The sequence below is a fragment of the Chelonia mydas genome, chromosome 9 (assembly GCF_015237465.2).
Source record: "Chelonia mydas isolate rCheMyd1 chromosome 9, rCheMyd1.pri.v2, whole genome shotgun sequence".
Lineage (NCBI taxonomy): Eukaryota > Metazoa > Chordata > Testudines > Cheloniidae > Chelonia > Chelonia mydas.
This window is the reverse complement of record NC_057855.1, coordinates 23,225,549-23,240,032: the sequence shown is the minus strand read 5'-3', so window position 1 is coordinate 23,240,032 and position 14,484 is coordinate 23,225,549. Positions and strand designations below refer to the sequence as shown.

General features: G+C 38.3%; 1 protein-coding gene across 2 annotated transcripts in view; it reads left to right on the top strand.

Moving 5' to 3' along the window:
- Positions 1-14,484, top strand: part of RSRC1 (arginine and serine rich coiled-coil 1) — a 348,720-nt gene that overhangs the window by 69,467 nt on the left and 264,769 nt on the right. For both annotated transcript variants that reach the window (XM_037908129.2, XM_037908127.2), the window contains one exon: positions 5,546-5,722. In XM_037908129.2, coding sequence (XP_037764057.1) covers positions 5,546-5,722 — 177 coding nt within the window. The remainder of the gene's footprint in view (positions 1-5,545; positions 5,723-14,484) is intronic.

Here is a 14,484-nt window from a genome sequence, read left to right as displayed (position 1 = left end):
TTACTTTCTCCACACCAGTCATGATTTGATAGACCTCTATGCTATCCCCCCTTAATTGTCTCTTTTCCAAGCTGAAAAGTCCCAGTCTTATTAATCTCTCCTCATACGACAGCCGTTCCATGCCCCTAATAATTTTTGGTGCTCTTTTCTGGACCTTTTCCAAGTCCAGTGTATCTTTTTTGAGATGAGGAGACCACATCTGTATACAGTATTCAAGATGTGGGCGTACCATAGATTTATATAGCAGCAATATGATATTTTCTGTCTTATTATCTATCCCTTTCTTAATGATTCACAACATTCTGTTCATTTTTTTGACTGCCATTGCACATTGAGTTAATGTTTTCAGAGTACTATCCATAATGGCTCCAAGATCTTTTTCTTGAGTGGTAACAGCTAATGTAGAGCCCATCATTTTATATGTATAGTTGGGATTATGTTTTCCAATGTGCATTACTTTGCATTTATCAACATTGAATTTCATCTGCCATTTTGTTGCCCAGTCACCGAATTTTGAGAGATCCTTTTGTAGCTCTTCGCAGTCTGCCTGAGACTTAACTGTCTTGAGTAGTTTTGTATCATCTACAAATTTTGCAACCTCGCTGTTTACCCCTTTTTCCAGATAATTTATGAATATGTTGAATAGGACTGGGCCTAGTACAGACCCCTGGGAGACACCACTATTTACATCTCTCCATTCTGAAAACTAACCATTTATTCCTACCCTTTGTTTCCTATCTTTTAACAAATTACCAATCCCTGAGAGGACCTTCCTTCTCATCCCATGACTGCTTACTTTGCTTAAGAGCCTTTGAGGGACCTTGCCAAAGGCTTTCTGAAAATCTAAGTACACTATATCCACAGGCTCCTCCTTGTCCACATGCTTGTTGACCCCTTCAAAGAATTCTAGTAGATTGGTGAGGGATGATCTCCCTTTACAAAAACCATGTTGACTCTGCCCCAACAAATTATCTTCATCTATGTGTCTGACAATTTTGTTCTTTACTATTGTTTCAATCAGTTTTCCCGGTACTGAAGTCAGGCTTACCAGCCTGTAATTGCCGGGATCACCTCTGGAGCCCTTTTTAAAAATTGGCATCGCATTAGCTATCCTCCAGTCATTTGGTACAGAAGCTGATTTAAATGATAGGTTACAGACAACAGTTAGTAGTCCTGAAATTTCACATTTGAGTTCGTTCAGAACTCTTGGGTGTATTCACCCCAAGCAAAAGGGGAAGTATCTGCCAGGGTGAGGGTGGAGTGCCTGACTGCTGAATTTAAACAGCCAGATACAAGAGCTATTAGAAGAGCTCAACGCAGAGCTATACATCTCAGGGGGGCTTTGAAGGACCATTGTGATAGTGAACCTGGGTAGTGTGTGTTGCTTTAGTGTGCTCTACCTGGCCTTGCTTTTTTTGCAGCCTGGTGTGAATCTTTTAGTAATTGCTGTGTTTTTAGGAATATAACATTGTCAATGCACCTATTAATATGGTCTGTGAATGATGTTATGGGTTCTATGACAAAGTGAAGTAACAGGAAATTAGTGGGTGTTAGACCTGCTCACCACCAGTGTTGTGAACTAATAAAGATAAATTTTGTTCCAAATAAATAGAATTTGATTCTGTAATGTGAAGCAGGCATTAAAAACCATTTAAAACGTAATAAATTAATGGAATAGAACTTATGAAGGGGAAAGAACACTAATTTCCATTTCAGGAACACACACCAACTGTGGCTTTCACAGGTCAGTGAAGTTGTGATTGTCTTTAATGTTCCCCAGGGCGGAGTGGTAGGGGTGCCCCGTGGAATGTTGAGGGGAGGTATAAGGAGGTCCCTTATGTGGGCTGCAGAGAGAGATGAGATGGGTTTGTTGAACCTGCAGATCTACCAGAGTGTGCAGCATCTCTGTTTGCTGTCTGAGAAGTGCAAGCATCTCCTACTGCTCATCCCTCTCCTTTTCCTGTTCCTTTCCTCTCTCCACTCTGTCCTTCTCCTTGCTGTCTGTAAGGGTGATCTTCCAGGCCCTGCACTCATTCTCTGATGCAGCACTGGCTTGCAGGATCTTCTGGAACATGTCATATACAGTCTTTTCTTTCTCCTTATCTATCTCAGTTGTTCTGCAGGTATGGAGGGGGAGACCCTGAAGGCCACAGTGGCAAAAGCTGTACCATCGTGAGGGTAATTGTGATGGAAATTTAAACTTAAGAAGCTGAACTCACTCCCCTTGCTCCCCAATTGCTTGTACGTTCTCATTTCTGCTTGGGATTGATGAGCTTGGGATTCATTGATCAGCCATGGTGACTGTGGCCCTCAAGGTGGTTGGGGAAATTAAGAGGGAATAGTTTTCTGGCATGATTATAGTTGTATAGGGCAATGGAACTGAATAATGGCACCATTTTCCACAGGCAGTGGTGATTTTAGCTGACATTTCACTCCTGAGGTTAACAGAGGCAGAGAGAGCAGAGCTCCTGCTGGCATCCCGATGCTGCCCGGGTCCGTATGCTGCTAGGTTATGTACTGCTATGGTGCCTTCTGAAGTAATCGCTCAGTGGTGTGAGAAAGTGTCCTATAGTGGCTGAAGAAATAAGGCAGCCCTCCCCAGAAACTGTCAGCAGAGGATTGCAGAGTACCTCCATGACAGTGTCATCGAGATCTTTATGGAGGATTCATGGGAGATCTTGGTACCTGTAAAACAAAGTGCTCTGCGTGGCCCCCTCTGCCTAATTCTAGAAGGGAATGAAAAGCAGATAGCAACTCTGCCTCTCTTGATTGTTCCACTACCTCTTCTAGCGCAAGTGAAAAAAAAAAAAAGACTTGCTACATTGGGGTTCATCTGTTGTGAATTCATAAATACATGATGATAGTTTTGCTGTTGGATTGTGAAGGAGAAAGCTAATGCTGGAAAACCAAACTTCTTCAGTAGTCCAAAGTTCTCCACCATTAGAGGCATCGTATTTATTCTAAATACAAATATGATTTTCAGAACATATGTGTCACAAGTACTCTAAAATGTAATGAAACTTTAAGATTAGACTTGCTCCACAGTTTGTCTCCTATTTTCCTCAGCCTCTCACTTTACTTATGCTCAATCTTTCCCGTTTCTGGTCCTTAAAACAACTGGGGGTTAGGACATCTTTCACTTGTACCCTCCCATTTTTCTGGAGCTGTGTTTTAATTTATATATGCATTATAGCACTGGTGGTAATCAGTACACATAGGTGATTGATTAGGTATCTCTAAGTAGTTTGTGTATTTAGTGCCCCATTTGTGTACTGTGCAAATATCCAATGAAATTATCCCACAACATACTTTGTGTGTAATCAAGATGAAAAGTAGAATTTCTGCAAAGAACTTTCAATAATTCCATGTGGCAATTGTGTTGTAGTACTACCTTCCTGCGGAGAAGATTTCCATGGAGGTGACACATTTTTACTGTTGTCTTCATTGTAAACATCCTGTTATTAGTCGTGTGCTTGCCTCACACACGTGTGGGGGTCGGGGAACACAAGCTGTATCAGTCAGACAATGTGTGTGGCTCTTTCACTGGAACTGTAAAACTAAAACGGTAACAATCACAGAACTTAATGAGTTACAAGAGGCATAGTAAATGAAGAAACAATAGCTTTTGTAAAGAAAACCTTTATTGTCAAAATTATTTAAATTGTTTTTTCAGTTATTGTTACAAACTTAGTGTGAGGATGTTAGTTTGCATTTTTAAACATTGGCTTTTTTTCTTTTGCCACGTTTTGCCATTTAGATGTCTGTGTGCCCGTAAGACTGGTACTTAAACATCTAACTGACTTAAATGGCAATTATTTGCACATATAAAATTGTCAGTGCAAGTTAACAGAGGCGCCAGTTAAGTTGGGGCCGAAAAGGTGAGCCCTCTAGAAATAGAAATTGCCAGAGCATATGATTCCTTGGCTGTTGTTTCAAGTGGTGGACCCCAAAAGGTGGAGGAATCCCTAATCAAACAGGTAACATTTTGCATTAGATAAACCAGTGAGTCAATTCAAACTGTACTGAACAAAGTACTGCGGAAGACACCTGTCTAGGGCATGAACTAGGTGACGTGTCTCTTCCATGTTTAATTTCTATGACTCTGTGAAGGAGTTAGTTTTAGCATTACCTGTGATATTCATTAAGATCAAGATTACCGTCTCGAGTGAGAGTATCTTAAAGGCAATGATGTGTAAACTTGATGTCTTGGCTTTATCAGATCCCACTTTTGGTTGGCAGATTCTGAATATTTTTATCCTGTAAGTCAAGCCTTCTTTCTTTCATCCCCAGTCAATTACATTGTGAGGGGACACTGCTACCTGCTATCCAATTCTGTTTATGATGATATAACAGATACCCATTTTACAGGATAGACAATATCCTTATAGCAATTCAGTATACTGTTGATTATTATTAGGTGGTAATGTGACCTTTGAATTAGTATTGATACAGTGACCCAGGACTGATAATAGGGGTGATTGTGCTGCTAGAGATGCCACCTTTTGGAAGAGGTGTAAATCTGAGATTCTGATCTCTTGTGGAAGTTGAAAAGATTCAATGGCAAGAATAGGTATGTTAATTCCAGTATACTGGCAAAGAAGTGAAAGCAAACACAGAATATTATACTTAGCAACTAAGGGCATGGCTACACCGGAAACTTCAAAGCGCTGTCGCAGGAGCACTCCCGCGGCAGTGCTTTGAAGTGTGAGTGTGATCGCGCTTGAGTGCTGGGAGAGAACTTTCCCAGTGCTCCTGGTAATCCACCTCCACAAGGGGATTAGCTCTGAGCGCTGGGAGCCTGTTTACATTAGCGTTTTAAAGTGCTCTAACTTGCTGCGCGCAGGGGGCGTGATTTTTCACACCCCTGAGCCAGCAAGTTACAGCCCTATACAATGTAAGTGTAGCCAAGCCCTAAGACGCTGAACCTGCAAGTGACTATACAAGTACCCTGGTGTGGAGTCACTGGTCAGATTGGGGCCTACGTTTGCAGGCTTTTCTTTAAAGTGTAGTTCTACTCTAAAAAATTTATTCTGTCATCCCCCATAACTGTCATCCCTCTGTGCTCAGCCTGGGCTCTCAGACACAAGACACAAAAATGGCTTTGTTGTTCTGGGACATCATCACCAGTAGTAAAGGCTGCCCTTTATTAACAAATTAAACTCTGTGACATGTGTGCAACCCTTTTAACATCAATGGATTTGCACAGGTGCAACTGATTGGAATGTAGGAAATCATTTGGATGTACAAGAAGGAATACAATTCAGCTCATTTTTGAGCACTGTATAGACCTTGCATTGTTTAATATTATGGAGCAGGTATGTTGAGTAAGATGGTCTCATGTTTTAAGTCATTTTCAGTACAGAAATCATACTTTGTCAACAATTGATTCCTTTTTAATTTATCACTTGCATTGTCAGGCATGTTTTTTTTTATTTTAATTGGGAGAAGATTATGGACAGAACAGCTGGACTGTATATGAGAAATTTGATATGCAGTGTTAATTAAATTATCATTGCTAAGTTTGAATATTGTATGTTTTGCATAGGTCACGATCAAGACCTCATCAACGTTCCTATAGTCGAAGCAGTGAAAGATCTAGTCATAGAAGAACTCATAGCAGATCTCGTGAAAGAGAACGGCGTAAAGGCAGAGATAAAGAAAAAATAAAAGAGAAGGAGAGGAGCAGAGGGAAAGAGAAGGAGTTGTATACCACCAAGCGTGGGTAAGTGTAATGACAAATCAAAATAAATTCATTACTATGGTGAATGAAAACATAATCAATATTACTTTTTACTTATGTGGCCATCAACTTGCTAGGCAACATTTGTACTAAGTGAAGTGTACTTTTCCTTTTTAAATCCTCAAACCATGTGGCTCTCATAAGGTATGGTCAACACCTTAATTTAGTAATCTTTCACTTTTCTCTCCATAGATCTGCAGGAACTTGAGAAATCAGTGTAGATTAGAGGTTAATTTTGCTATTTTAAATAAATATGTAAAAGAAAGGGCTGTAAAGTTGGAGCAGAGATCTTATCTACCATAACCCTCTGTTTGTAATCACTTATACTTCCCAATAAGTAGGTATTACGTTTGATAAGTAATGGGAGAAGACAAACACTTGAGCTAACTTTGAAGTGCTACTACTTAGTTCATTAACTCTGCTGGAACTCATTGTATTGTTTTGTCTAGATGACGAGTTGCTCCCTTCCCAAATTTGGTTAGTTTTGGGAAAATAACTAAATAACTTGCTTTTGTCTGATGTTTATTCTGAGGCTGCAGTTCAGATATTTGTAATATAATAATTTTATATAGAAATATAATAATAACCAGCCTGGTTTTTTCTGCGTAGCATGATTTGGTAAGTGCTTATACAAGCATGTGTAAGAATAATTCAGGTGGCACTGAAGAGGACAAGATTGTCACTGCAAAGAGGTGAGCAGTAGACAGACTGTTGATTTCTGGGAATTGGGTCCTTTAAATGAAATGTTGAGCTTCAGTAGGACAACTGCGTCCATCAATCTAAGGTTTAGATCTGCATAAAATTCTTTAACAAAATAACTTTTGTCAATTTTGCAGTAATTCATATGGAAGCTTATTGCTCTTTTTCTTGCTAACTAGGATATCAAAAGTCAAATTTTGGTATTCCACTTATAAACTTTTGGCCTGAAAAATCCACAGTGAAAATTATTTTAAGTGGCAAAGCTTTGGGGAGAATTGTCAGCCTTGTACAAGACAATAAAACTACAATCAAATATAATTGTGTAATTTTTTTTTTCTAATAAAAATGAGTAAAAATCTAGCTCGCAGTGTAGTTCATGCTGTTTCCAAACATCCCATTTATTCTATCCCATTGAGGTGAGGAGCTATTTGAATCCCTCTCCAATTACATATGTAAAGATAGAATTGGGTGTTGGGAGTCCAGATTTTCTTATCACAAGCATTTTGCCAAAACTGAACCTATCAACCTGAAATTTCTTGTATTCCTTTGCCAGAAGGAAAGTTTGGGAGTAAATGGACAAAGGTGTTCATAAGAAAGTTGGGCTTGGGTTGGGGGTTGGAAGCCCTACCTCTTTTGCCTATGTCTGTTCTTGTAATCCTGGGACTGTCAATCAGGGCAGCAAGCTGGGGTGACACTATTGCAACCACATCTTGCCCTTTGGCCATCAGTAGTTATGGTCATCAGTGCCATTGGCGAATGAGGAGGCCAGTTTATATAGTCTCTATAACAGCTACCCACAGCAAAGATGTGGGATCATCAGCTCATCCTCACCCACTTTATGGACAAATTGTTGGACCGCAAGGGATCAAGGAAGTTGTCTTCCCGTTGTTCTCTCTCTGACCACCAAGGGCCAGCCCAGACACAATGCAAGACCAATTTTATGAGGGTGGCGGTATTGAAGCTTGAGTTCCATTAGAGTAATATGGGCTGCTCAGTTTCAATTGTAGTTTTGGTTATGGGGACGTGTGATGATGATGTGTTAGAGGGGTAAGAATATTGTAATATATTATGGTTTATGTGGTGTTTTATCTATTTAAATAAAATAGAAGCCATAACAAATGGTCCAGTCATCCTAAGTTGTTGTGTTTGGCATGACGTTTTAGTGGGCAAGACATGAAAATTTATCTTTTACAGGCATTAGATAACTAAACTGCCTATATTGTCTTTTTATTTAACTTTGTGAAGGAGGCATGATCAGTAAGTGAGATACCTTCAGTAAGGAAATATTACCTTTCCCCCACCCCCAATGATAGTTCAGCTTGTTTCTTCTGTCTACTTCTGTGTTATGTGGTTGTGAATTGCAAAAGAGGTTGTCCCAAGGCAATTTGTTGAGTCAGATTGGCCCGGATTATAGAAAAAATTGAGAACCCTTGATTTGGATGCTATTAGAATGCAGATTTGGAAATTAATGAAAGAAGAGGTAAGTAGAATGGCTAAAACTACATCAATATCAGTGCTTCCAATGTACATAGTTTTTTTGGATTGGTCATATGGGTAGGATGCAGAATTAAATGTGGATTATTAATGAATTATTGAAGTTTATTGTTAAAGTAACCTGCTATATATCAAATATTAAGGATGAAATTACTGAATTTTTAGAACAGGTTGTATATCATTCCAAAAAATGTAAACAAATGTATAATTCTTTTTTAGAGCTGGATGCAACTAGTAGATTAACGAAATGCATGCAAGTATTCCACTGGAGTCTATTGTATATATTAGATGTGTCTGAGTATCCTTGCAGAAGATATGTGACCCCTCCTCGATCTTACATTTGATCTCTTATGTAAATACATTTGATAGTGTTTATAATTTTACAGTTTTTATTTCGCTTGTGTAACTACTAACATGTTTATAGTGTGAGTTTGGGTATGTTTAAGAAAATAAAAGTATTGAACAGATTGACTTGCTTTCCTAAAAGCACAGTATTTAAAAATTCTGGTGCCTGGCCGTAATCTACTTATATAAATGAAATAACTATTTACTTTTCCATTGTTTGGAAAAGTCCTTCATTTTGGCTAGCTTTGCATACACATATATTCATCAAGTAAAACAAACGAGCTACTCAATAGGATAATTTTCTAATATTTAAAAATGATGACAGTTTAAGGAGGAAAATATAGAGGGAAAACTGATGAAGAGAAGGAAATACGGTTCTGTGTTGTAGGAAATTTTCATTATTTTTTTACTCACATTTTATATCTTCAGATACTTGCCTGCTCAGTTTCATCCATGACTTGTGGTATAACTATATTATCAGTACTACCCCTGGCTGGGTCAATGAAATGCCCAAAACGATTTACAAAATCAAATTTATTTTTGCTTTAAATAATCAAGACCTATCAATCAGGATTTTGTAGGTTTCAAGGGATGGCAGTTTCTTAGGGCTTGTGTCCACTTACCGGTGGATTGACGCTGTGGCGATCGATCCACTGGGGGTCGATTTAGCGGGTCTAGTGAAGACCCGCTAAACCAACCGCCGATCGCTCTCCCGTTGACTCCGGTACTCCACTGGAACAAGAAGCGTAAAGTAAGTCAACGGGAGAATTTCTTCCATCGACCCAGTGCAGTGTAGACAGTGCAATAAGTCGACCTAAGGTATGTCGACTCCAGCTCTGTTATTCATGTAGCTGGAGTTACATAACTTAGGTCGACTTAAACCCATAGTGTAGACCTGCCCTTATTGTCTCTGCTTCGTACTCCCAAACTTTAATTTGTGTCTCTGTTTAAACAAGCTTAATGGAACCCCTAATCTGACCTATCTAGCTGTATTGAGCATATTTTTCTTATATCTATCTTCAAGGTGAAGGAAACTGATCATGTATTGAATGTGTTCCATAAGGTATCTATTGGTTCTAGACTTTTCCTGAAAGGTTAAATGGAAATTTGGAATGTAGCATCTTTGGTTGTGCACATGATCTCCTCTCATATTCATATATGTATTTCACAATTTCCTCCTTACTTCTAGGGTTTTGAACATGCCAGAAATTTACTCAAGGTGCTTTGTGATTATGCTCAAAACATGTGTGAAGTATCTATTGACTGTGTAAAATACTGGGTTAGCTATTCATATATATTTTTTCTTTGCACTAATGTACTTAGATTGCTGAAATAGTCTGTCCTTGGCTACACTTGTAGTTAACTAAAGTGCAGCATCAGTTTATCTGCTCCTGTTGCTGACCTCCATTGTTAGCAATCAGTAATTTTCATCATGTAGACAAGGTTTTAGAGGTGCTTGCTCTCCTTCCAATGAGTCATTAAATTGAGATGTCTTCTGCCTGTTTCTGGTTCCTGTCCAGCTGCAAGTTAAAGATATCATGATGCTTCTGGAAAACTTGAGGGCTAGCTTTAGTCTTCTGGCCAGCATTCTCTCTTTCATTGCAATAGGTTCTTGTGTCTCAAGCTGTGCATGACCCATCACTGAACACGTAATGGTTCCTGGACTCCTTGTAGCAAGCGCATTATAAAGCACTTTGGACTGTATTAATGTGGTTTTATTAAAATACCTCCTAACTTTATAGACTATAATAAGGATCAATATAAGGTGACTTTGGAGGAAGTAGTCCCAAGTGCCTAAAATTTTCTGGAAGCAAATACTTTATCAGCCCGTCTTCCTCTACATTTTGACTTATGTGTTAAACCACATAGTTATGCTAATCTGAAAAGAAATTATCATCTTTGTGACTTCTCTTTTTCCTGATCATTGTAATATTTTATACTATGTATGCTAATGAATAGAAACAGTTCGTTACATTAGTCCATTTTTCTCAGAGATCATGTACTGTCTGGTGGTCTTTGTAACATAGATTTCATACTGTTTAACAATACTTAAAAGTATCAGTAGACTACAAAATGAAATTTACCCAAGATGCTCTTGTAATTCATCCTTCATATACCTTTTTAAGAAGGATAGGTTTGTCAGTTTAATCAAACAGTGATCAAAGAATATCTATACAGGGAATATGGATCTGAGAAGCGTTTGCCTTTTCCAGCTATTTGTCATTTTGAAGACTTAGATTGCTATCAGCAACATGTTAATATTGTTTAGTAATGGCTTTGCAAACCAGCATACTTAAATGAACAAGGAAAGGATATACTACAAAGCTATTTGCATGACACAATGGCTGTTTAATGCGCAGATCTGTAGAAAATTACTCCATCTGTTTCATGAGTTAAATCTAATTGAGAAGTATAGTAGCTTAAGAAATAGTTTAATATAAGATGGCTACTCCTTGGGAAAAGATTTTAGCTGAATGATTATTTATCCATGGACTGTTATGGACCTTGGGAGTAGAGAATTTAGTAAAATTTCTGATTCTGATCCTTAAGAGCATACCTAAAAGCAGAGCTAAAAATGCATATGTCTAAAAATAAAATGTTTTATGTCCCTCTGATCCCAGTGTGCTCCAGGAAAATGAGATATTCAATAGCTTTGTTATTGGATGATGGATCTTCTTGAGGCCTTCCATATTTTCATCTTTTCTTTTTCTGTGCTGGGTGGTTTTTTTGGTAGTGGTGGTGAGTATGAAAAACAAAGGGATTTGTTGGCCAAGGCTTTCAACTCATCATCCCATGCTGATAGATTGAACTTCCAGTAGGAGAGAGGAGATAGCTTTTTGCCTTTAACATTGTCTTATGAGACAATAGCAGTGCTTTGTCCTCTGGCATTCCCATTTGTTTTCCTTATAACAGTATTGAAACTCCATTACAGTTTTGTCCTCTCTTGTCAGAGGTTTCTGTGGTGAGCACTAATACAGAATTTTTTGTCTATTGGTGGTTTTGCAGATGCTTGTCAGTGTTGTCCATCATAAGATGGTGGTAACAGACCTTCTATGACTTTGTTGCTGTTTGTTAGGTAATATCTGTTATGAGTGGGTAATGGCATTAGGAGTTTTATCTTAGGTATATCTGTTCTTTGGCATCAGTTGCTGGAAGATGTTATCTATTTTCCTTTTTGCTGGCATACTCTGCTATAAATAACAATGGTGGTGGTGGTGTTTGTTTCAGCTTATTTAGAATTTTCAATTTTTTTTAATAAATGAAAAAAAACTTCTATTGATTCCAAGGAAGAGTGGAAGGGACCTGATGGGAGGTGCACAGAAGGATCCCACTGTAAGTTGCAGATCCCACACGCCAAAGCCGATTATTATATATAACATAATTATATATAATAATATATTATATTGTCTGCACAAGGACCAAAAGTGAAGTCAGTGTAGGTATGCCTCTAGGAGCTCTTACAGTGGGCCAGCAGCCCTGTGACCTCCATAGTTGAAACAGAAGTCTTATGTACGATACTTGAAGACCAAGGACCAGGCATAGCTTTCAGTTTATACCAGTGTAAATTTGGAATAAACTCCAATGAAGGCAGTGAAGTTGTGTAAATTTATATTGGTGTAACTGAGTTCATAATTGGTCTAAAAACTGTATCACTTGAAGATGGTGTAAAAGCTTCTAATGAAAACTTTTTTTTTTTTATTTTGTTTTAAGCTGGAATTATGAAGTACATGGGGCACATCCTCAGCTGGTGAAAATTGTCATTGCTCCATCAATGTCAGTGGAACAATGGATTTCAACCCAGATCTTTATCTGGGTTTTTAAGAAACGAATTGTCTGATCAGTAGAAAAATAGAAATTTTGGAAAAGTTTAACCAACAGTTGTGGTTTGTGGATAATTTTAGTTTATGAGGGATAGCAGTGCAACTATGAGAGTCTTTGGTATCAGAAACTAGTACTTTTCTAAGTCTAACATTTTGATTCCTGTTTGGTGTATTGGTCAGAAGATTTTTCACAAGTGCAATCTTCAAATTCGCAATTTGAAGACTTGAAATGTGAACTATGTGACCAATACTTGAGGTCTACCCCTTTGCAGAATCTGAAACTGTGTCTTGCAGATGTGAACTTCCCCATTCATCTCAATGAGTACTACTAACTTGAATACTCAGTGATGACTTTTTAAAGTATTAACTATTTTATAGTTCATCAAAGAATACAAGGAAGGAGAGGTAGGATCCTATTAAGATGATCTGCTCACTCTTCTATGAATTAGAGTTCATTTTGGCACCATGAGTGAATAGGCTTGCAAGAATGCCACCACTTTCTCCACCCAGAGTTAAGGGGGAGACAAACCCGAAAAGCCTTGCAGAGTCGAGGCATCTGAGCTCCCAAAAAGGGGATCCAAGCTCTACAGGATTTGGTGGGGCAGACAAGCCTTACTGAGGGGAAGCTAAGCATGAGGACCCAGTTGAAGGCCATGGGTATATTTGGTCCTCAGTGAACAAGAGCCAAACCCAAGGAACCCAGAGAGTATTCATGGTCATATTTGGAACATCCGCACAATCTATTTTTAGTAGTGTGTAATGTGGGTGAAACTTATTTTGTAGGTGAAGCCTAAAACTGCACCACCAACTCCCCGCCCCCCCCAATCTCACCACCCTCACTGAAGATTTTAAAATGGAAACAAAGACTTTGATCAAGAAGTCCAAAGTATCTGCTGTCATTACTTGAGAGTATTGTACAATCCCTCCAAACTTGAAGCAAGGGCCAGCACTACTTTAGTCGTCCTATGCAGGCAGTTGTAGTTGAGGTATCTGAGCTGAGGATTTACTCTTGGAAGGCTTGGACCTTTTGAACCAAGGAACCCAAGGAGGGGGGTATCTAAGGAGGTAACAATTTCATCTGCTGTTATAGCAACACCTGCAGTTTCTGAAGGAAGACAACACTTTTGAAGGGCACTCATGCTTTCTCGCCAGTTGTTCTGGAGAAGCATTACCTTGACTCCTTCCCACCTGGGAGTATATGAGGTGATGTCTTGGAATAAAGTTCTTTCCTCTAGTCTGATCAAGTTTGTGGGAGATCTGGTATTGGTAGCTGTATACGTAGAAATGCACATTTATTTTATCTGTGTGACTTGTTGGTGGAAACAATATAAGACAAATATTCTTGAATTAGGAGTGGCTTATCGTGCCTTGAAATTATTCCTAGCTCACATAAAATGTAGAGCAATGCAAATTCCAAAAGACATCATGGCTGCAATGTACTGTAATATTAATAATAGTATATTAATAAGAAAAAAGGTTAACCATCCCCAGAATTGACAGAAATTGATTAGTGTTAGGTGAGAAACTTTTGCCAAAGTGATGATGGCAGCACACGCATGCCAGAAGAGGCTATCGTTGCAATGTTTGGATGACTGGCTAATCATTTTCCTTCTAGTTAAAAGTAACCTGAGACATCAACAGTTTTTCATTTATTACCATTCCTCTGTCTTAAAATAATTGTTTGATCCGTGTTCTGTCTTCTTTCCTAGAGATTTTTTTTGTCAGGAATACTATCAAAAAATCAATAAATGGCATGACCATTTCTGAGTAACTTCATTGCAGTCATTTCCAAAGTAAATCCATATCTGCTTGGCCTTCTGGCCTTTTCTCTTGATCTAGTCTCAGACCAGCTTTCACACCATATTCTCTAGTTTATAAAAAAAAAAAAATAGTGTCCTGTAGTTATGGTCCACGGCTGCGGTAGTGTTTTGGTCCATTATTTTGATAAACTGTATACTAGAACCTGACCAACCCTCATACCTTATTAGAATACAAATGGCTGTCTCCCCACTTCTCATGAGATTTAATAAAAGTTCTCTAGTGAGATCTGTTACTAAGCCTCTATTATTTTTACAGAACTTACTACAGTATATTTACTAATACTTTATGAAGTGTTATAAATAAAACTATAATGTACAAAATAAGGAACTAAGTACAGTTTGTATTGTATTATCTTTTTTGTTAACTTTCCTACAATTTGTAATTTGCAGTGGACTTCCAGTCACTAGTTTGTAGTAATGAGGTTCTATTCTAGTGCAAGATTTTTGTTTTGTATGTTTATTTTTGTAAGAGTCAAATTGTTGGTTTTCAAAGGTTATATAGCCTTAAATTTGGATTTCCCACTTCCCATCTTTCCTGTGGTAGTGATGGGTTCCGCATCCGCGA